Source organism: Aplidium turbinatum, chromosome 14 (assembly GCF_918807975.1).
Source record: "Aplidium turbinatum chromosome 14, kaAplTurb1.1, whole genome shotgun sequence".
NCBI lineage: Eukaryota > Metazoa > Chordata > Ascidiacea > Aplousobranchia > Polyclinidae > Aplidium > Aplidium turbinatum.
In genome coordinates, this window is record NC_137485.1 from 11,472,343 (window position 1) to 11,494,423 (window position 22,081).

General features: G+C 37.8%; 1 protein-coding gene across 1 annotated transcript; it reads right to left on the bottom strand.

Moving 5' to 3' along the window:
* Positions 1-10,153: 10,153 nt before the first annotated feature.
* On the bottom strand, positions 10,154-13,599 carry LOC145783419 (uncharacterized). The gene is made up of 3 exons (XM_082595293.1): positions 12,858-13,599; positions 11,185-11,338; positions 10,154-10,755 (listed from the first exon to the last, which is right to left on the bottom strand). Exons 1-3 carry the CDS (start codon positions 13,532-13,534, stop codon positions 10,453-10,455), a joined length of 1,134 nt encoding a protein of 377 aa, XP_082451419.1. The 5' UTR covers positions 13,535-13,599; the 3' UTR covers positions 10,154-10,452.
* Positions 13,600-22,081: the final 8,482 nt, after the last annotated feature.

The window sequence follows — 22,081 nt, forward strand, 5'->3', positions numbered from 1 at the left end:
AGGATATTTTGGGCTCGGTGCCAATGAGATTTTGGGTCCCAAATCAAGACATTTATATGAAAAAGCACTGTATCCAAAAAACGCGGTGGTTTTTCATATTTTTGGCCCACTGGAAAAAGTTCCGGGAACCTAAAATCACCCTGGGCCCTCGTCCAAAAGTACCCCCTAAACCCCTTGTGACCGTTACTGATTTAAACTAAGACAGATTGGAGTTTATAAAAAAACGATTTTAATATTATAAACGTAGATTACGATTGCAACTACTTCACGTCATCACGACGGCTGCGCTTGCGTGAAGGGTAAAAAGCTCAATCGCATGAACAATTCAAAAATGTCCAATTGAAGTTAAAAGATGTTATATTCAACACACACTGATTATTTTTTGATTAACGACTCCACATTAAAAACTGAAAGGAATGTAAAAAACAAAAGACCTAAGGCTTAGATTACGGAGCGATAGTTCATCATTTTGACCATACTTCTTAACTTGTGATAAAAGATTTGTCGAATTTTGGGTTTAGTTTGAGTGAAACAATTTTCTACATTTTTGAAGTTTTCATCGACAATCTTTGGTAAAAATGTTGCAGAAAAGGCACCTTGCAGAATTAAAAAAAAAAATTAATGTTGATACAGTAGGCTACAGCAGTTCCCGTTTATTAAGCCAACCTCGAGACCGCATGATTTGGGCTTATCAAGAGGGTGGGCTTATTAAGCGGGATACGAGTCTTTGCCATTCCTATACTTTCAGTAATTCCGGACCAGACCAAATTGAGCTTTGGCAAGTGGGCCTATCAACCGTGGACTTAATAAGCGAGGACTATTGTACCAGTAGGCCTACTCATATTTTTTTGGCAATAGTTCGATAAGAATTAATGTACAATTCAGAAGTGCATCATCGGTTTCAATAATGAGGATTTAAAGTAATTTTTTTATAAAAACATGCACGATGTAACGCAATATCAGTTGAATTTCGCATTTTTATTGCGATAAAACAAGAACAGTTGAATACTGCTACTTGGTGCCGAAGCGCCAATGCTGACCTTGTCAATGTGCCAATCAACGACTGTCTGCAAACGGTCACTGGTTGCTTCCGGCCGACTCCAACTGACTGTTTGCCTGTCTTTGCTAGATATTGAGCCAGCTACACTGCGGCGCTAGCGTGCTGTCCTTTCTCTATGTTGTAAATCCCTAAGCCCCGGCCATCTGTTACATGCAACCACACTAGGAAAACCTCCAAAGCAGCGGCTAAAATCAAGAAAGCCATTTGTACGCGCTGCACAGGCAGCTTTTGGCAGACACTCCGTAGTAGACATCAGTAGTGCCATAAAACGTGATGTGAACAATGATCAAACAGCACATCTCCACTTAGTCAAGTATTCGAATCGGTCTGATAACCAGTTGGGTGATGGCTTCTCTAGACTTGCCTCATCAAGGTGCAAGCGTTTGCTCACTGATGTTGGACGAGATGGTACAGACATGTTGCGTTGGAGCATGGCAGAGAGTGCTGCCTTTGAGTGTGGTAAAATGCAGACGACAGCCAACATAATCAAGGATTGCTCGCTGTGCAAACTTCCTCATGATATGGAAGATCCAGACTCCATTAACGATAACACCAGGTAATGGCTAACCGATAGATGCCCTGATACATAGCGACAACACGAGAGAAGAACAATTATTATTATCAAAGTTCGCTTTTAAGTTATTTGCAAACAAAGCATCTTACTGCACATAGGAAGATTTCCACCAAACACAGAACGACTCCATACGTAATCTTCTTCGCATACGTTGGTAGAAGGGGGCGGGGTAATAAATGAAAAACCAAACATACAGGCGTAAGTAATTGTGAAGCCTACAGGGCGAAGATCTTTGTCACCCTTGATTATTCCATTCATTATGCTTGGTGGCGCAGAACAACCAACTTCAAATAAAAATATAATACATTTAGTTTCGCTTTGACCAGAACGGTCGTTGTTTATTTCACAAATAGAGATACTAACATTTTGTTTTAGCCTGATCCCAGACAGCCACTTTATCTGGCCCAGATCAGGTAAAGATTTGGACCAAATAACGGGGCTGTTTAGAATGCTACTGTAGTAGCGGTAGTGTACGGGCTGTGGTAGTAGCGGTTTGTCACGAACTTTCGGAACACAGTTCGCCAGTCATGTGCTATGACAGGGGTGTCCAAACATTTTCCCAGGCGGCCCAGATTTGATAATGCAGAAGTGCCCGCGAGTCAACGGCCTCTGACAAAATTGTTTTGCGTAAATGAAGATCCATTTATAACAATGTTGTATTATTTAATGTCATTTTAATACAAAAAGCAAAGCAATATGTCGTTTAAGTATTTTGTTGTATAGCCTATATATCACGGGATATGATTAGTTAGGCTGTGTGAAAGTCATCTGCTTTTCCATCAGAAATTAGCACATCCAGAAACCTAGCAAAACACAGCTATGTTAATGTGACGAATGAAACCGACGCCTTGATTTCTATAGCCAGGCCAAGCCTGGTTCGAGATTAGTGATACACCAGCGTAAAATATCACGTGGGTGGGAGTCGCTCAGCTTTCATCTCGTGCGATTCAAGTTCTTAACCGAGACCGTCTGCTCACACAAAATGTTAAACCAAACAAGCTCAACATTTTCTTTGCAAACTTTCGCATTTCTAGAAATTTGTTTTTATCCAGCTGAATGAATGCTCGACTGCACCAATATTAGCTGATTTGGCAATCATGACACAACAATGATTTTAACTTTTATCGCCTGGCTTTGTCTGTGAGAAAATACTGTCTTCGTACTGTAATCATTAATGGTAATAAGAAGAGAAAATACTGTAATCATTAATTTTAAAAAAATGTAAATTACTGTAAATTTGTATGATTTTTGTGTATCTGCAGCCTGAAATAATACATTGTGCCACGACAAGCGCGGGCCAAACAGAATCGTTTCGCGGCCGGATTTGGTCCGCTTGCCGGACTTTGGACACCCCTGTGCTATGACAAGCATTCAATATTCATGTGCATGTGCTATGACGAAGTTCAAATAAAAAGTTTGTTGTAAATTTAGTTGCTATTAATTTTCTTTTTATTATATTTTTGATTCAGAAATATGAAAAGAAACAAATTTTCTGGTGGACCTCAGCTTCACAATAGTTTATATCTATAGTACGATCACAAACGCGATTACATGTGAAAACTCCTGCAGCCCACAATTCTAAAATCATACATTAGTAAGTGTTTCACCATAGTAGCCAATTCTGTGTGCAGGCAGGCCTATATCTCTTACGGCCACAAATCACTCGGACAAAGATACTGCAAATCATAGTAAAGAATAGGCCAATGAAAAAGCGATACATTCAAATTTCGGTTTTAAATCTATAGCCTAAGCCAGTAATTCTGACAAATTTTCTAAATCTTGCAAGGTTCAACATGAGTGCTGTTATCGTAGTCACTGCAGTTTCATGGTGAAAGAAAGCTTAACAAAAGCTGTGTTCCAGACAGCAAAATCAAGAGCAAACATTGAATCAATGTTAAAATGAAGGATTTTGTTGTCTTGGGTGTGTAAGAGTAGCTTTTCTTTATTTCGAGACAGCAATACAAGCTACGAGTGTAATTTGAAGCATCACTATCAATGTTTCGAAACGTAAACTATTTCTAAATACATAATTTTGTCAGCAACATAATCTATAACCTCTTGAGCAGAAAATATGATTGTTGACATCTGGTAGTGACCATACTCCTCCTTCAACGTGGCATGTGTTGCTTGATATGTTACCGATCAATTCAAAACCACTATTGCAAGTGTAATTTACTGTTTGGCCATACATGTGGAGTCCATCAAGACTAGATGCGCCGTTTATAAGTGTTGGAACTGGAGGACAAGGACTTGAAAACGGTATGGCATTTACTGTAAATAACAAATAACAGTTTGTGTTGTAACAGAGGATAAAATGCATCAACTATAATTGTTTTCTATTTGTATAAAAACTAATTTTGAATCAAAAATACAAAAAACATCAATTTCTTTGTAATCAGCAATGGTTTCTTCCCACAATCGTTTGGAGAGGTAAAGATTACAGCGCAAGGTATGGTAAAGGCTACAACAGTAAAGTCCGTTGCCTTTAAAAAAATATAATTTTCAATAAAATCAACTTTTCTCGGGCGTATGAGTTTCAGCATGTCATTCGGTTGATAAAATACCAAGACTTAGTAAAGATAAGAATATACCACGATTTATTGCTGTAAACCAAAGTAACTTACATAAAAGCTCTTAAGGATCTTACCGCACGAAGGTAGATTATTATTAGTCAAACTCCATGTGTAGTCTTCCTGGCATTCATTTATAACAGAGACAGGAATGGTCATAAAAAAATCACGGTTGCAACTGTAAGTTATTTTAAAACCAATTGGTCGAATTTCTCTATCGCCTCGAACAATTCCGTTGGTGATATTGGGTGGAGCAGAGCAACCAACTACAGAAAGAACCGTCAAATTTAGCAATCAGAGAAGCAAAAAAATGAATATAATGTACATTTCATCTACAATGGCAGAAATAGTACAAACTGCTGATCAAGCTACCTGCAACAAGGTTATTACGTAGAAAAGACAACATTTATAGCATGTTAGACAACCACGTAGTCTTCTTTCACAAAATTCACAGGTAATCCTTATTGGCCAACAAAGTAGCAGCTTGCCAACAATGGTGATTAACAAACCTGCAAAGTCAAGACGATGCTTATGCAGCAGCTGCTTCTGTGTATATGTGTATTAACTTACTTTTGGAAGGTTGTTTACTTTCTGGTGTTTTTTTTTGTAATATTGGAACTAGTTGTAGCCTAATATTAGATTTAAAAATACAATTCATCATAACAATAATAATATTAATAATTTTTTTCACACCAGTTGGGTGCAAAATAGCACCAATAAAAAGTTCTCATAAGTAGCGATTTTCGCCCAATTGTGACAGTTCTTCCGGGATGTGATAAAAAAAATAATACAATACTTTGAGACGGAGCGCATAAAGGTGCTTTGAGACGGAGCACATCAAGCAACAAAATTTTAAATGTTATAGCAAACAACTTGAAATGGAAAATCCCATGGTGCATGAGCACTTGAGTAGCATGTGTAAATTATAATAATGGTATGAATACCAACAAAAAAGGAGAACATCTAGCATACAGAGGAGCCTATATAGTTGTTCAATATAAGCGCAAAATTATTGTGTTTGGAATTCTTAAGCCTTAAGAGATCTTAGTCCGAGACACAAGCTTTCTTGTGAGTTTAGTATTGAATGAATCCACCGAGACGTGGTTTTAGTCGATGGATCAAATCACATCCATGTAATCGTTTGCTAAATGCAGCATAACAAGCCTGTTTTTCATCTTTTTGTACGTTTGACTTTATTATTGTTGTAGTCGCCATTTAATTTACGTTGATACTATGTAACTCGTGACCAGTGTCACTGCATAATCACCTCCTTCAGCGTTTTCTGGTACAGACGTTGGAATTGATTACCACCACACTTCGCGTCGTAATCAATTAAGCGTTCTGTACCACGTTCCTCAGTTGCATGCCTTGCATTTCTTTCTTGTTATATATCGCGTTGCTTTTGTACACTCAGTTAAGGAAGTATCAAGAGGTCAATGGATTTTTACTCACTTGTTTGGCTATTATTATGATTATCACTACGTTTTGTATGTCGACAGTCTATTTGTCACTGCGACCTTACTTATTTCATTTTTAATGTCTAAAAATACAACAGACATAGTGTTTGTGTTTTTTTTCATGTCATTGCATGTACTTCATGTGACAGCGTCAGAACTATACACTGGTGTACAAAAATCCCTTGTAAACCCCTTGTATATAAATCCTTATACTTTTAATGTAGTGTGGTTTCGATTTCAGGTTAGATTATACCCGAGGTTCAAAAATTGCTCCAATCGTGTTCTTTCTTGCGTAAAACTGTGAGATCAAGTCAAGGCAGTGATGTGGTTTTGTTGTAAATACAATGTAAATTTGAAAACGTATGATCGCTCAAAACCTTAACTATTGCAGCACAACCAAAGTACATACAGTTTATTATACAGTTATTATTCATATAGCTATTATTCTCAGGTGATCAAAGGAGAATAATGTACTGGCTGAGAACTATGTGATCAATGGAGGACTCTTGTTCCCCAAAGTTTCACCACCAGCAGAGCAACTAATTGATATAGTATTTCTTCTCGCAAGTATTTAACATTCGATGATTTGCTGACTTGACATTGAGTTATGCCGGTCAGCCATTAAATTAACAAAAACTAAAAATATTTAAATATGCAGCAAAAGAGTTTAGCAAACGTCTTGTAAAAACTAAGATTTTTTTGCATGCACATACCTCTTGTACACATAATATCAACGGTTTCAAGTTCTGGATACAGCCAACCCCCTTCTCCAACAGAACATTCATTGCTGGTCACTTTTCCGTTGAGAACGAATCCATCACTGCAGGTATAAATTACTCTTTGACCAAAGATATGAGGCGCCGGTGGATAGAAACCACCATCGGGAAGGGTTGGTATCGGGGAACAAAACTCTCCCAACGGTGGAAGAGTTGCTTGAACCGCTAAAAACAAATCGTATTTATTCGTCTGATTTAAGTTTTAATCAAGATAAAGTCTTTAGTTTCAAGAAATACAAATAGGCTTATTATTAGAAACCAATTTTATTTTGCACACTTTTAAGAAATGCGACTTTAAAAGTTTTGTTTTGGTGCACTGCTTCTAGGGATTGTAGATCATAGGGATGCGAAACCTCATCCGCTTTTGGCTTATCCGCAACAATAGAAGGGTTACGTTTTTTTCTAATTTACAAAATATTTTACATTTATGGGTTATATAAGAAGAGTGAAGTTGGTTTTAAAGTAATTTAAGGTTTTTAGTTGAAAGCAAGCCAGCAGTAAAGCGTAAAAAAAATGTCAAATTGGCAATTGACCCTTCTAATGTTGAAGGAACAACGGAGTTGCGCGTCCCGTAATGTACCGTCCCTAACTGCTTCCCTATAGCATCACGGAAACTTGGTGTGAACAGCTTTAACCCTACTTAATCAGGTGTGTATTGCTTTACCAGCATTACAAAAAACTTGATAAAGTCGGGTAAAATTCTTCTAAGATCACATAAATATTACGATATTTAATCCTTGGGATACAGTAATAACTTTCTACAAGGCCACGTTCAACCCAAATGAAAAAGTTTGAAGATATTCAAGTGTTTCAAATAACAACAAACCTGCTAAGCCGTTTTCCACTAGCAGTATCTGGAACAGGAAAAACACCAGAAGAAGAAAGCCAGGCATCGAGATGCCTGTGATTGATGATGCAGTGAGCTTATTTCAGTTTTTAAAAAATATATGGCTTAGGCTACTTATAATTTGGGCCTATACGCAACACAGCACATGATGTCACAAAACATTTGTTACGTTAATGACTTGCAAAGAAATACTCGGCACAAGCTAAGTTACAAAAAGTTCTAAAACTTCTGTTGTTTTGTTCAACTGAGTGATAACGATCTAATGGTAAATTAAAACGAAGCATTTAGAACAAATTACAAAAAAAAAAGAAAAATAATATACCTATCTTAGTTTACTCGGATGGATCGCTTCAGAATAATTTTGCATTATTCTTTATTTTTTTTTGTTTTTGCTGAAAATGAAAAGCCGACTTACTTTATGGTGTTAGCAAAGCTGACAGGCCTACTACAATGAAATTAGCGTCGCCCAAGTGAAACGTTTTTCCTTCATGCGCAAGATCTCAGCAACAGTTAGCTGGTATATCTTCAAACGGACATGATCTGCTGTTCTGCTAATGTAAGCTAAGCAGGCTTAGGCCTATGCTTAAATATAGTCTACAAAAATTGTTTAACTGCTGAAACTCATGACTTTCCTTCATTATTTCTGGCAGTCTACAAATTTTTAACTTTCCAGTACTGTACCTCACTCACAACTGGTGCTGAAGCGCTTAGACATTTTCAATTACATAATTGTTATATCTTACAGAATGTGCGTAGTATTGCGTACCGTAAAAGCTTTTTTGCTTTGATTCTTTCAACGCATCTCTGCACACTGCACAGGCTGCTCTTTTTTTGTGTTTAAGTTTTTAAAAATCCCATGCTTTTTGGAGAAAATATCTTTCAAAACTACCTTACCATGCTAACTACTCTTCAAGTAGTATGATATCCAACTTAAAAAAGAAGGAACAGTTTTCACAATCTACAGCAGGTGATAGTGTCCAGATGATTGTATTAAAATTTGTTAATTGTTAATGAATTGAGTATTGTTAATGAATCATCCAGGCTGCCACCAAATTGTTGTCAACGATAACTTGCTTAGATGTTGTAAGGGGTCACCACTCCCTACCTATAGGCTATAACTACGCAATAAAACGTAAAGGATATAATATGTGAGGCAAACCTATTTCTATTCAGTGTATGATAAATAAATTCTAGTGAAATAGTTGATACGTCGTTTCGCTTGTGTCCTAGGAAGATAAATCATCGAACGAGTTTCCTTAGCTTGAAATTATATACAATAACAAGACTTTGTGTCAATGAGGTCATAATAATGATGCTGTTGTGCCTTACCAACCGTCACATTCCATGTTAAGTTAGCCTGGTTGGTAAAACATCGTTCTATTCTTTATTTGGGAAATATTATTAGCCTACTTATTCAGTTTAGAGCTTCACCTTATTGCATTATGTCATTGCACAATCAAGCGGTTTCATATCTAAGTCTTGCTTGTTTACAATTTGCCTTTCTTAGTAAATTTAATTGTTTTTCCGAGGAAAAAAATATTTGCTTGTCTTGAATGAGACCAAAAACATGCTCCTCTTAAAAAAAGTTTTGTGTATAGTTCGGAAATACAACGCCAATTATTGCTTAGCTGTAAAATAGTTAGACCTTTGTTCAAGAGCTTAAACAAAGAAGATATTGAGCACGCAGTTTTAAACTCAAGTTTATTTTTATCCTAGGTTTTATTTTAGAGAAGTTTCATAATTTTCATAAGAAAAGGTTTCTTATCAGTTTTAACGTTTCATATGAGTTTGTGTCTGGTTCCAGATAAAATAAAGTCGACTTTTTTCGACAGTACCAACCGCAATTCGCAAATAAATGTAATTTAACTCAATCACAAAATTTAACTTTACCACTACCATAGCAATAGTTGGAAATAAAAAACAAAAAACAATGTGTGCCGTTTTTAGTGTTTCACAAGTCAATGGGGCAACGCTTCAATTGTGAACTTACAGAGTAGGCCCAAACCGACTTTAAAGTAAACAGTTGTTTTAGAGGTGTGCTTCGGATTGTGGATTTCATTGTCTTGATAAGTGGCTGTTTTTCTTATTACAAACTGCAGGCAGTGCTTTTGAAACGGTAGTTGGGATATAAATGTTGAAGTTAGGGTTAGCATTATCCTTGATGTTATTTTGAATATTATTTAAGTAATATTATATCAGGTTAATATCAATTTGTTTCCACTAGCCCTAAAACTACCGGAAAATCGTTGTACCTAGAACGACCGTAGGCTACCAGTCAATTGGCCGGTACATAAGGATAGCAAATATTCTCGAGACAAATTATCTCGTTTGTAATCGGTAATAAAGCTAATGATAGAACTGACATCAATTGAGTTTGGTTGTTCAATATAGTGGAATCAGAAAAAAAAAGCAAAAACCTAAACTCTAAAACTACGAGAAACTCTGTATACGTAGAACGACCACACCGATCAATTGACCGGTATAGACAATCATATAAGGATAACGTTATTTGTAAATGTTTCCGAAACAAATTGTTTGGTTGGGATGGAAAACCAAGCCTATACCAAAGCCTTTGTCAAATAAGTTTGATTATTCGATATCTACAAAAATAGTTTTTGTCCTCTTCACTCTTTGAAACAGAACTGTACTTTGTTACTCATGTCATTTCAGTCTAGCAAAGCAAAAGAGTGACAACTTCTAGTGTTAAGTTCAAACTTATTCTGTTCTAGTGTTTAGTTCAGTCTTACATTGTGTGTTTTGTTTCAGAAATTGCGATTCGATCATTTTTCTTTCGTTAGCATTCAAGAAAACTAACCATCTTTGTTTAGACGCTACTTGGCAACCAGTAAGTTTTGAACTCAGATTACTATTGTACTTGGACATTGCTTTATTTTTCAAAAAACGGCGCAAGAAAAAATTAACTTGTCATCACATCAATAAATAAACTTCTTGATAAGCATTTACGAATCTACAACATACTGTGATAACACTGCGACCCCACGCTTGGGAATAAATGAACTGAAATGCCATAAATCTGCACATTGGCAACTTGGTGTAGCGAAGAGCTTAATAATTCTACTGAGTAGACAACTAAACTCCAAAACACATATCAAAGTTTGAACAATTAGTTTCAGAGCAATAAAAACGCCGATATCCCACATGCTGAGTTCAAAACATTTCATGGTCTTCTTCAGTGATCATAGAGAGCTTTCTCGAGTTGTTGGATTTTCCGGAATCATCAGACTTTTCTTCTTTCGTGCTATCTTCGCTAGATTCTTTTGCCCCTAACACCTGATGGAACGTCAGATGCGAATCGTCTTTGTTGGATTTTGAATATTGCGGAACTAGACTGAACAAATCAGCAAACGACTTTATCGACAAACGAGATCGTGCGTCTTGGGAGACAACAACCTTATAATCCGGATCTTCGCTGATTGTTTGCATGGCTTTTTTACGATGGGCGGATCTAGCCTGCAATCATCAAGTAAAAAAGCGATTAGATATACCGAAGCTTTCTGCAAAGAACTTTCACTATTTACCTTAAAATTATGTTTGAATTGTTTCTTGAAAGACAATTTTGAAACTGGCTTTTTGATCCTGTGCGTTTCAATGCACATTGAAACAATACAAGATCCTCATGAAAATAGGAACCCATAGCCTACTATCTTGTCACAGGTTCCGGAAATCTAGTATTTTATTAATAAGAATTGGATTAAGTAGGCCTATCATGCGACATTTTTGTGAGAATCAGAACTGTCATGTAGCGTTATTGGCAGAACGCCGCGAGCGCCCAGTTTGAGAACAGCTGCTTTAATCTGCTCTTAAACTTCTCAGTTGAGAACCACACTGTTGTGAGACAGCGTGTAAATATTTTACCAATTGATAGCATATATACTGTACCTTTTGGGTAACCATAGCACGGCAATGTTTAGCCAATGTAAATGCATCAGATAGATGTTCGAGGGCTTTACAATGCTGTATCATCTCAATTTCAATATAGCGAATTAAACATTCGATTACGTCCAATTTCATATGTTTATCCGCTGCCTTTATTCTAAAACGCAAAAAAATCTACAGTTAAGTAGGTTAATGTTAGCGAGTCTTCATTAGGTATTCAAACTGCTTACAACTTTATTTAACAATTTATATTTACTTTATATAACTGTAACACCAGTCCTAATCATATGATATACATTTAAAGTTTAAAGGATCTGGATGATCTTAATTCAAAACCTTAGCTTGCAACTAGTGATAGAACGACCTCCAGCTCCGGTTCCGCCTCCGGCCAAACTTCGGACACTTTTTCAACTTCCACTCCGGGCCGGCGGTGATAGCGGCTCCGGCCCAGAGTATGCGCAAGCTGTGTGTGTCTGTGGTCAAGTTCATGACCTTATCTTTTTTTTGCATCATTGTGGTATTGCAGTAATACAAAAATAGGCTACACATGCTGGCCATAATATTGGTCAACCCGTAGCGGCCAAGTAAAAAAAATAAAATTGTCAAAATTCTTTTTCAAAAAAGGTGTAACCTAGCATTACCAACACAAAATATTTAGCAGTACAATGTGTTGCAAGTTTGCAACATTTAGCTATAAAGGGTCACTTGAACGTATTTTTTGTTTGATTTTCTTCACAAACATTCATTCTACCCTCCCAATGTCATGTACTTCCCAAAAATCTTTGTTGTACATATGCAACATGTTGTAAAACTATTGGTTCTCTCTTCTGATTGGTTGTGTTTAATTGATCTTGCGTGCTCTGTGCACAGTCGACGCGTTGGCTTCTGGCGTGATTCGCGAAGCTCTTGTTTAACATTTTTCTTTGTCCACTTTTCAGTTGTGTTGTGAGGGTTGTGTAAAGTTTAGGTGCTAACTTTATGTTTATGTTTAGCTATGTTTTATAAAACCTTTGTTATGGTAATCTTATTAAGTAAATAAAAAATGTCACAACATAGGGCGCTAGGGGAAATGTAAGATTGAAAACCGGATCAAAGAGTTCAATCAAAGATCTTCAACATCTTAAATTTGCCAAACTTGAAATCTAACCAAAAAATTTATTCCTGAATGGATCCTTTCAAAGGACACTAACCATTGCCATGCAGCACTTTTTAGAACACTTGGTTAGAGTGGTATACCATGGACTTCTAAATAGTAGCACCTGGACTGGACACGCAGTGGCCAACATGTGGCCAAACAGTTGGTACAACAGGGCTGTTGGCCCACTGTTGGTCAACCGTTGTACCAACTGTTTGGCCTCATGTTGGTCACTGCGTGTCCAGTCCAGGTGCTACTATTTAGAAGTCCATGGGTATACAATCGCACGGTTGGAACATTGATTATATGAAGTAAATATTACCAAAGGCCGGAGGTTCCGACCCCAGGCCGGAGTTGCAATTCTCTGGCCGAAACATCCTGCCTCCGACCAAAATGTTGCCTCCGGTGCACCATTACTTGCAACATGACTGTTACCGGTAGATTACAAGATGCTATTAATATTTTCATGAATATTATTGCTGCTATTGTTGTTATTATTACTTGAAATATAAAACACAGCTTGCAAAATCCCAACACGTACCCAAGATTAGCTTTTACCATCGCATCTGTTGTAAGTTTTCTTGCTTTCATATATTGAGACTTTGTCATTGCTTCATCCCATCTCATCCTTGCTGGAGAATTAAAAACCTTTGAAACAAACGTGGAGTACGGGTCCACTACAGTTTTTACAGCTTTTTCGTGATACAATTTTGCTTTTTTTTCTTTGGCTGCACATTGCTGTACGTACAACAGCGCTGCATTTATTTCCTTTTTATTTGCAGGTGGATCTTCGATTTTTCGAAGCATAAACTCGTGGACTTTTTCCTTTAATCGTTCAACTTCAAGTTCTCCGAACTTTTCTATCATGTACAAGTTTTTAGTCAACTGCATTAAGTTATCATGAAACGTCGTTTTTCCTGTAATTGGTGTTGGGACACCCAATATTGCAGCCCAAGCTTCATTTGGTTCTTGTTTCAAATCACAATGACCAAACCTAGAAATTTTTTCAAGAAAACGTTGGTTTCTAAGAATACTGTTTTTCTTGCTGATAATTAAGCTGCCAAGCGTTTGTACTATTTTTAAATTTCTTTTCTTTGCAAAATCAATATTGTTCAACACCTCTCTTTTCCAGAGCCTAATAGTATACTCGATATCTCCTGATACTGTAACATATCTATCTTCTTTTATTGATGAGTCGTCTGTATTGAGCTTGGACATATTTATTGTACTTTTGGAATGCAAACTTACAAAAAAACGATCAAAACTTTCCACAGGCTTTTCCACTCAATGGTTTCTTGCAAAGTTGAAAAATTTCAAATTAATTTATAATATTCACCATTGTTACGTCACATAGAACTGGAGTAGGCTTTGGGTAGAGGAATGTTGTAACAAACCAGTAAATCAATTCTTTTTACATAGAGACTGAAGAAACATCATCATCATTAACTTCCTTCCTCTGCTCTATAGGGTTAGAGACAATGAAGCGACAAGTTTCTCTGTTGCGAGGTTTTTCTTTTGCAGTTTTGTAATCAAGTCCTGACCAGTCCAACAATTGCACGCCCAACAAGCTGGTGATAACTTTGATAACTTTTTAACTTTTATAGTTTGGACTCGTCGTGCATTTTTTTTTAATATTTCGCCTAAATCACAGGCAGTGCATCCTATGGATCCGTAATTGGGCTTCTCTCTAGCGTCTAGCACCAGCTTGCTGGGAGTGCAGTTGTTCTTTTGCGTTGTAGGCTATTGCCTTTCTCATTATTTTTGCATTCTTTTTATAAATCCACAGTTCAAATGCCTCTAGTAGTCGCTTTATCATTTGTAATGACAATGTCAATGTTGCTGCACTGTAAAGTAACGTATAGTCCAGAAATAGCAATTCATAATTTGTTTTCAAGTGTTGATCCTTATTCTGCGTGTTGTTAATGTCTTTTTCATTTTGACAAAGTTGTTTCTTGCTACTTTTTTTCGTTCCAATATTTTTGTATCCCATCTGCCATTTTCAATGCTTGTGTGTCCCAGATAGGTTAAGTTTTTGACTTGTTTGACCAGCATTTTGTAAATAGCAGTATTTAAACTTGGTGTATTCTATTTTCTTGTTAAAATTATCGTTTTTGTGTTTATTTGTGTTTATTTTCATGTTATATTCCTTTCCAATATTGTTTCTTTTTCTAATTTTTTTTTGGAGATCTTCTGTTGATTGAGCCAATAAGACAGTGTCATCTGCATACTGCTGGTTGGGTACGTTCTTTCTTATCTTTTATCCAGCGGTCGGCAATCTGCGGCTCCGGAGCCGCAAGCGGCTCTTTTATCTCTGCGCTCTGACTCACGCGGATGCGCTATGCAATGAAGTTCAGGAGCAGAAATCACATTAACTGCGTGAAATAAATCATTAAAAAAATATGTGTAGTATGTTTATATCTGACCATGAACCGATTAGTTGTGTTTCCCGGTCATGTTAAAAGTTGACAGCTGTTGGAATGGTAACTACAAATCAGTTCTACAGGGTGCGGCCGAATAACTCGAACAAAAGGCTTTCCTGTAAGCGTTAGGTTTTTGCTGTAAGCAGTCAGTTAGACGGTGCGGCTCCGAGCAGGTTTTAGTTTAATGGAGACGAGACCAAATGGCTCTTTCAATGCTAAAGGTTGCCGACCCGTGTCCTATGCTGATAAACTTCATGTCATCAACCTGTCTAAGGATCATTTCAGTATGCAGGTTGAAGAAACATGGAGATAAGTAGGCTATTCATCCCTGAAGAACTCCACGTTTTATACCAATTGCACAAGATAACCCACAGTCAGCTTGAATATAGGCTAGTGTGAATTATTTGCAGCCAATATGTTTTCATTTGTAGGCTATGATCTTGTGTTGGTGCATATAGCCCAGGGCCTCCGAGAGAAGTCAGCACTGGTCGGGAAACAATACGACAAATGGGCCCCATAATATTTTTTAGCAAATATTGCGTTGCATGTTCGTGTTAAGCTGAAATTAGCCTACTTTCCTCAGCATGAAAAGAACTTCGTTCAATGTAAAAATCATAATAATGACTGGATTACACTTGCAGCAAAAATGCCATTGAGGCTAACTATTTTATCTAGAAAGCTTTGTAAACACATAATAAGCCTACAGGCAACGAAAATAGTTCAACCATGCATTTAAATCAGGAGTGTCCAAACTTTTTCCCACGCGAGCCAGATTTGATAATAAGTGTTCGCGGGCCAACAGCCACAATAATTTTTCTGAAAACTGCATGTTGAATTTATATGATTTTTGTGTGTCTGCAGGCCAAAAATAACACATTGTACAACAACAGGCGCGGGCCATGCAGAAAACGTCTCGTGGGCCGGAGTTGGCCCGCGGGCCAGACTTTGAACATCCCTGATTTAATTCAACCCTTTCTGGACTTTTTGCAATGCAAACTTACGGATCACAGCATCAAATGATAAAATTTTGCGACGACCTACTGGAGCGCAAACAATTCTTTACAAATTTCAGTAGGCTAATTGCTAAAACCATGTTCTCAAAGCGCAACCGTTGGAGGTAGCTACCGGAACACAAAAAAAAATCATAACAAAACTATTTGGAAAAACCTTTCGAAAGTTGCAATCAATGATTCCTTGTGTAGAGATTATGGGGTGGTTCGTTCTGGTTTGCAGCTGAAGTTTGCTGTGTGGCTTTCTGTCAAAAGTAGGCTACCAACTCATGCAAAATGTCTTGAAAAATGTCATTGTTGTAATCTACAAATTGTTTAAATTTGTCCCACATGCTCGCAACCGCACAGCAGATATATACGATGAAATTTTCATGGAACTTCAAACTCATCGACGATATGTTTGAGTTTGTTGATACATTAGTCAATTTCAACAACTATCGAATCCTTTGCATTGAACGGTAGAATACATTTCCTTCGAATGATTCAGCTAGTTAATTGGAGTTATAAAAGCGTTCTGTCCTCAGGAAAAGAAAATCATTCTCTTTTAAATTTATAATTGTCACTGCAACTTTAGCTTGCGAATAGTAGCCTACCCTTCTCAGCTTTCTCTTACTTAGATTACATCTTCCTTTAATTTCATTAAATTCATCAGTGAATCTTGTTTAGGACCGTAATCCACATAATGCAAAGCAGTCACAAATTTAAAACTGCTAGTTGTAGGCTACTTTAGCATTGACTCAGCTTCCGATCAAGCTCTTTTTGGTTCCAACTTGATGCATTGAAGAAACGTCTTTAGAGCTTCAATTGCAATAGGGTATTGTAAAACATTGGGTTTGACTGCACCACGCCTTGATTACCCTCTCGAAGTCAATTTTCTTTGCAAGATGATAGGACAGCTTTCTTTAGATTTTTCAGAATTTTTCCTCTGACTGGGCTATAACTTTAAAGATGCCACTAGCTTACAGATAATCAATTTCTCCAAAAATGATAAGACATTTGAACAACGCTGTCTGTAGGCAACATTGTGCATTCCAACTAGTTTTTTGTTTATGGATGTTGTTGCTTAAATCTAGTTACTAGATTTAAGCAACAACATCCATAAACAAAAAACTCAAATAAAGAAAAACATCACCACCTTCCAAAATCACATCGTGAGAAGCTTGACTAACAAAAGGCTACTTGACCACACGAAAACAGAAGATCTTTTAACTATGACAAAATTACATCCAATTGCAGCAATAAGTTAATAAAATCAAAAGTTTTAAAACTGTTCGGCCACACTAAAGATCACAATTCGGAATCAGCAAAATTTGCACAGAAGGCAAAGTAGAAGGAAAAAGAAAACGTGGCAGACAACCAAAACGATGGCAAGACAACATCCAATCATGGACCGGATTCAACTTGGCGACACTGGGCGAGCTGGCTCAAAATCGCCACTCTTGGAAGCAAATAACTCATGTTGATGCGCAATCTGCTGCAGGCGGAGATGATGACTGATGATGATGATCCATAAACAAAAAATATACAGGATTTATTTTCTTTGATCGTGCTTGGACTGATAGGCTACCTTTGACTTTCCCAGATAACTTGTGTTAGACATAACATCCTATGCCTGGCCAACGCAGATTTTGAAGTTAAGGTTCAGTTGCCAAGCAAAAATAGTTCCCGCTTGGCTAAAACAGCACCAGTTTTCAAGTTGACACTATCAATACAATCGAAAGCGTTCAGTGATACAGAAATCATTTCAGCTTCAGATGTTACGTCTTGAAGCTGTTCAACATGGCCTACCTTAACACGAAAATGATTTGTTCTTGATGAGAAGCATCGAGAGTGACATTTACAATGATTGATAAATACTTGGAACTACCAGGGCCTCCGAGAGAAGTCAGCACTGGTCGGGAAACAATACAAAAAATGGGCCCCATAATATTTTTTAGCAAATATTGCGTTGCATGTTCGTGTTAAGCTGAAATTAGCCTACTTTCCTCATGAAATAAAGATGAACTTCGCATGAAAAGAACTTCGTTCAATGTAAAAATCATAATAATCACTGCATTACACTTGCAGCAAAAACGCCATTGAGGCTAACTATTTTGTCTAGAAAGCTTTGTAAACACACAATAGGCCTACAGGCAACGAAAATAGTTCAACCAAGCATTTAATTTAGGAGTGTCCAAGCTTTTTCCCACGCGAGCCAGATTTGATAACAAGTGTTCGCTGGCCAACAGCCACAATAATTTTTCTGAAAACTGCAAGTTGAATTTATATGATTTTTGTGTGTCTGCAGGCCAAAAATAACACATTGTACATAATGTACAACAACAGGCGCGGGCCATACAAAAACGTCTCGTGGGCCGGAGTTGGCCCGCGGGCCAGACTTTGAACATCCCTGATTTAATTCAACCCTTTTTGGACTTTTTGCAATGCAAAGTTACGGATCACAGCATCAAATGATAAAATTTTGCGATGTCTGAATTGATGCACAACATGTATAGTTAGGATTTTCAATCGGTTTTGAGTCACAGGCCTACTGGAGCGCAAACAATAATCTTTACAAATTTCAGTAATTGCTAAAACCACGTTCTCAAAGCGCAACCGTTGGAGGTAGCCTAGCTACCAAAACACAAAAAAATTATAACAAAACTATTTGGAAAAACCTTTCGAAAGTTGCAATCAATGATTCCTTGTGTAGAGATTATGGGGTGGTTCGTTCTGGTTTGCAGCTGAAGTTTGCTGTGTGGCTTTCTGTCAAAAGTACCAACTCATCCAAAATGTCTTGAAAAATGTCATTGTTGTGGCCTACAAATGGTTTAAATTTGTCCCACATGCCCGCAACTGCACAACAGACATACGATGAAATTTTCATGGAACTTCAAACTCATCGACGATATGTTTGAGTTTGTTGATACATTTGTCAATTCCAACAACTATCGAATCCTTTGCAATGTACGGTAGAATACATTTCCTTCGAATGATTCAGCTAGTTAAGTGGAGTTATAAAAGCGTTCTGTCCTCAGGAAAAGAAAATCATTTTATTTTAAATTTATAATTGCCACTGCAACTTTAGCTTGCGAGTAGTAGCCTACTCTTCTCAGCTTTCTCTTACTTAGATTACATCTTCCTTTAATTTCATTAAATTCATCAGTGAATCTTGTTTAGAACCGTAATCCACATAATGCAAAGCAGTCACAAATTCAAAACTGCTAGTTGTAGGCTACTTTAGCATTGACTCAGCTTCCGATCAAGCTCTTGTTGGTTCCAACTTGATGCATTTAAGAAACGTCTTTAGAGCTTCAATTGCAAAAGGGTAATGTAAAGCATTGGCTTGACTGCACCACGCCTTGATTACCCTCTCGAAGTCAATTTTCTTTGCAAGATGATAGGACAGCTTTCTTTAGATTTTTCAGAACTTTTCCTTTGACTGGGCTATAACTTTAAAGATGCCACTAGCTTACAGATAATCAATTACTCCAAAAATGATAAGACATTTGAACAACGCTGTCTGTAGGCAACATTATGAATTCCAACTAGATTTAAGCAACAACATCCATTAACAAAAAACTCAAAATAAAGAAAAAAACTCATTACCTTCCAAAATCACATCATGAGAAGCATGACCAACAAAAGGCTACTTGACCACACGAAAACAGAAGATCTTTTAACTATGACAAAATTACATCCAATTGCAGCAACAAGTTAATAAAATCAAAAGTTTTAAAACTGTTCGGCCACACTAAAAGATCACAATTCGGAATCAGCAAAGTTTGCACAGAAGGCAAAGTAGAAGGAAAAAGAAAACGTGGCAGACAACCAAAGCGATGGCAAGACAACATCCAATCATGGACCGGACTCAACTTGGAGACACTGGGCGAGCTGGCTCAAAATCGCCACTCTTGGAAGCAAATAACTCATGTTGATGCGCAATCTGCTGCAGGCGGAGATGATGATTGATGATGATGATGATCCATAAACAAAAAATATACAGGATTTACTTTCTTTAATCGTGCTTGGACTGATACCTTTAACTTTCCCAGATAACTTATGTTGGATACAACATCCTATGCCTGGCCAACGCAGATTTTGAAGTTAAGGTTCAGTTGCCAAGCAAAAATAGTTCCCGCTTAGCTAAAACAGCACCAGTTTTCAAGTTGACACTATCAATACAATCGAAACCGTTCAGTGATACAGAAATCATTTCAGCTTCAGATTTTACGTCTTGAAGCTGTTCAACATCGCCTACCTTAACACGAAAATGATTTGTTCTTGATGAGAAGCATCGAGAGTGACATTTACAATGATTGAGAAATACTTGGAACTACGCACTTCATTTAAGAATTTGTTGATTATTTAGTTGGTACATTTTTACTTTAGTACTAAAAATGGGCCCCCCTCAAAATTGCAAAAACAAAAAACTACTCGTTTTTCCTTTACAATGTTTTGCTAGGGGGGAAACTGGCCCGACTTCCCCCTCCTCTCGGAGCCACTGGGAACTACGCACTTCAATGAAGAATTTGTTGATTATTTAGTTGGTACATTTTTACTTTAGTACTAAAAATGGGCCCCCCTCAAAAGTGCAAAAACAAAAAACTACTCGTTTTTCCTTTACAATGTTTTGCTAGGGGGGAAACTGGCCCGACTTTCCCCCCCCCCTCTCGGAGCCACTGATATAGCCTACTGTATCTGTATCACATTTCGGGGTTCCTTGCAGTTACATCATTAGGCCTATAATTCTGTTCGACACAGACCAATAGGCCTATACAATCATTGCAGATGCTACGCACTTCTTCAATATCCACTAAATATACGTGTTGACATCCGCCTGAATAAATTATCACAAAACGATAATCGTTCCAGCGTGTTTGACTAACTGTCATGATGTCAATATTCATTGCTTTCATCTGCTTTAAATTGTCGTAACGCCCTGTAGCATGTAATGTTCTAACTTTCCATGTTGCTAGTTTGAGCAATTTAGAAGATTTCTCTGCAAGGGTCACAGATTGATTCTCATATTTTACTTTATTATTTTTGACGCTCATTGTAAACTAGAAAAAAAATACTGGATGAGGCTCCAATCTCTTTCGTGGTGACTGGCCATTGCTCAATTAATCAAGAGCAATTTACTCCCTAACGAGCCACACCGCTTTACTGTCACTCCCTTAGAGCCATTGACTCAATTAGTGGGTTCATTTGCCATCACCAGGCCATTGCCTTAACAGCCGATCCAGTCTTCATGCACTTCATGAGATTGACTTCCAACTAAAACATGCCAAATGCAAAACATTTAGACATGCATTTCACTTAGTTTAGTCTGGCGGTGCATGGAGCCGTTACCAGGGTGTGGCCGTTAGTGTGCCTTACCAACTACGAGAAGCCACAAGTGAGACTTAGAATTTCAGTAGAGGGCCACAGCTCTCTACCAATATCAGAGATATGCGACTGGTAAGAACAGAGGTGCTTCTTCTTGCTTATGAGGCAGCAATTCAGGCAACATTTCCGAATTGTTGCAATCAGTGCAATGTCTTTATATCAGGGTCTATGAGATTCACATGTCAGGTCGAAACACTGGACAGTGATTTATAATGTGCAGTGCTGTTTGACGTTCACCACAAACACAGGCTAGTGAGTCACACAACACAAACCCCAGGAAAACAAGTTGTGTTTGAAGCGACCAACACCAGTACGGAGGTGATTCAAAGTCACCCATTTTTGTTGGCCGGCTGAGCCAGGTGGTAGACTACGTTAGTGTCCCAGCAGTTTCTTCATCACTTCATAAGGTCGAAGTGATCTTCATGAAGCGCCACAACGTGTCGAGAAAAAGGGCGCCTGGAAGGCAGGCGTTGACGTGTGAGCTGTTCTGCGTCAAGGACTGCAGTGTCGAGAATATGGCGATGATTGCCCTCTGCCTTTAATGCGAGCTGTATGGTGAAATTCTCACTGCGTAGTTTTGATGGGGCGATGCCTGAAAGCGCTGTTGGGCGATGCCCTGAAAGCCTGAAAGCACTTGTAATAAGCCTAGGGGGTTGGACGCAGGCATCTAGAAATTGTGCGCATGATGACGTTAAGAGCGATATCTACTTTTTCCGAATGTGTGCTGCGGCACCAGGCTGGAGAAGCATATTCGGCAGCACTGTATACAAGCGCTAGGGCACTAGTGCGCAGTGTTGGATCCTCAAGGAGACATCTGAGAAAGTTGTTTCTTGCTGACATGCGACTGGTAGAAGCAGAGGTGCTACCTCTCATGAAATCCACACATCCCAATTACAGATTCAACATCAGCAAATAAATTTCAAAATTGTTTCAGGCCGATATGCTAAAGATTTGGTGTTCTTTTCTAA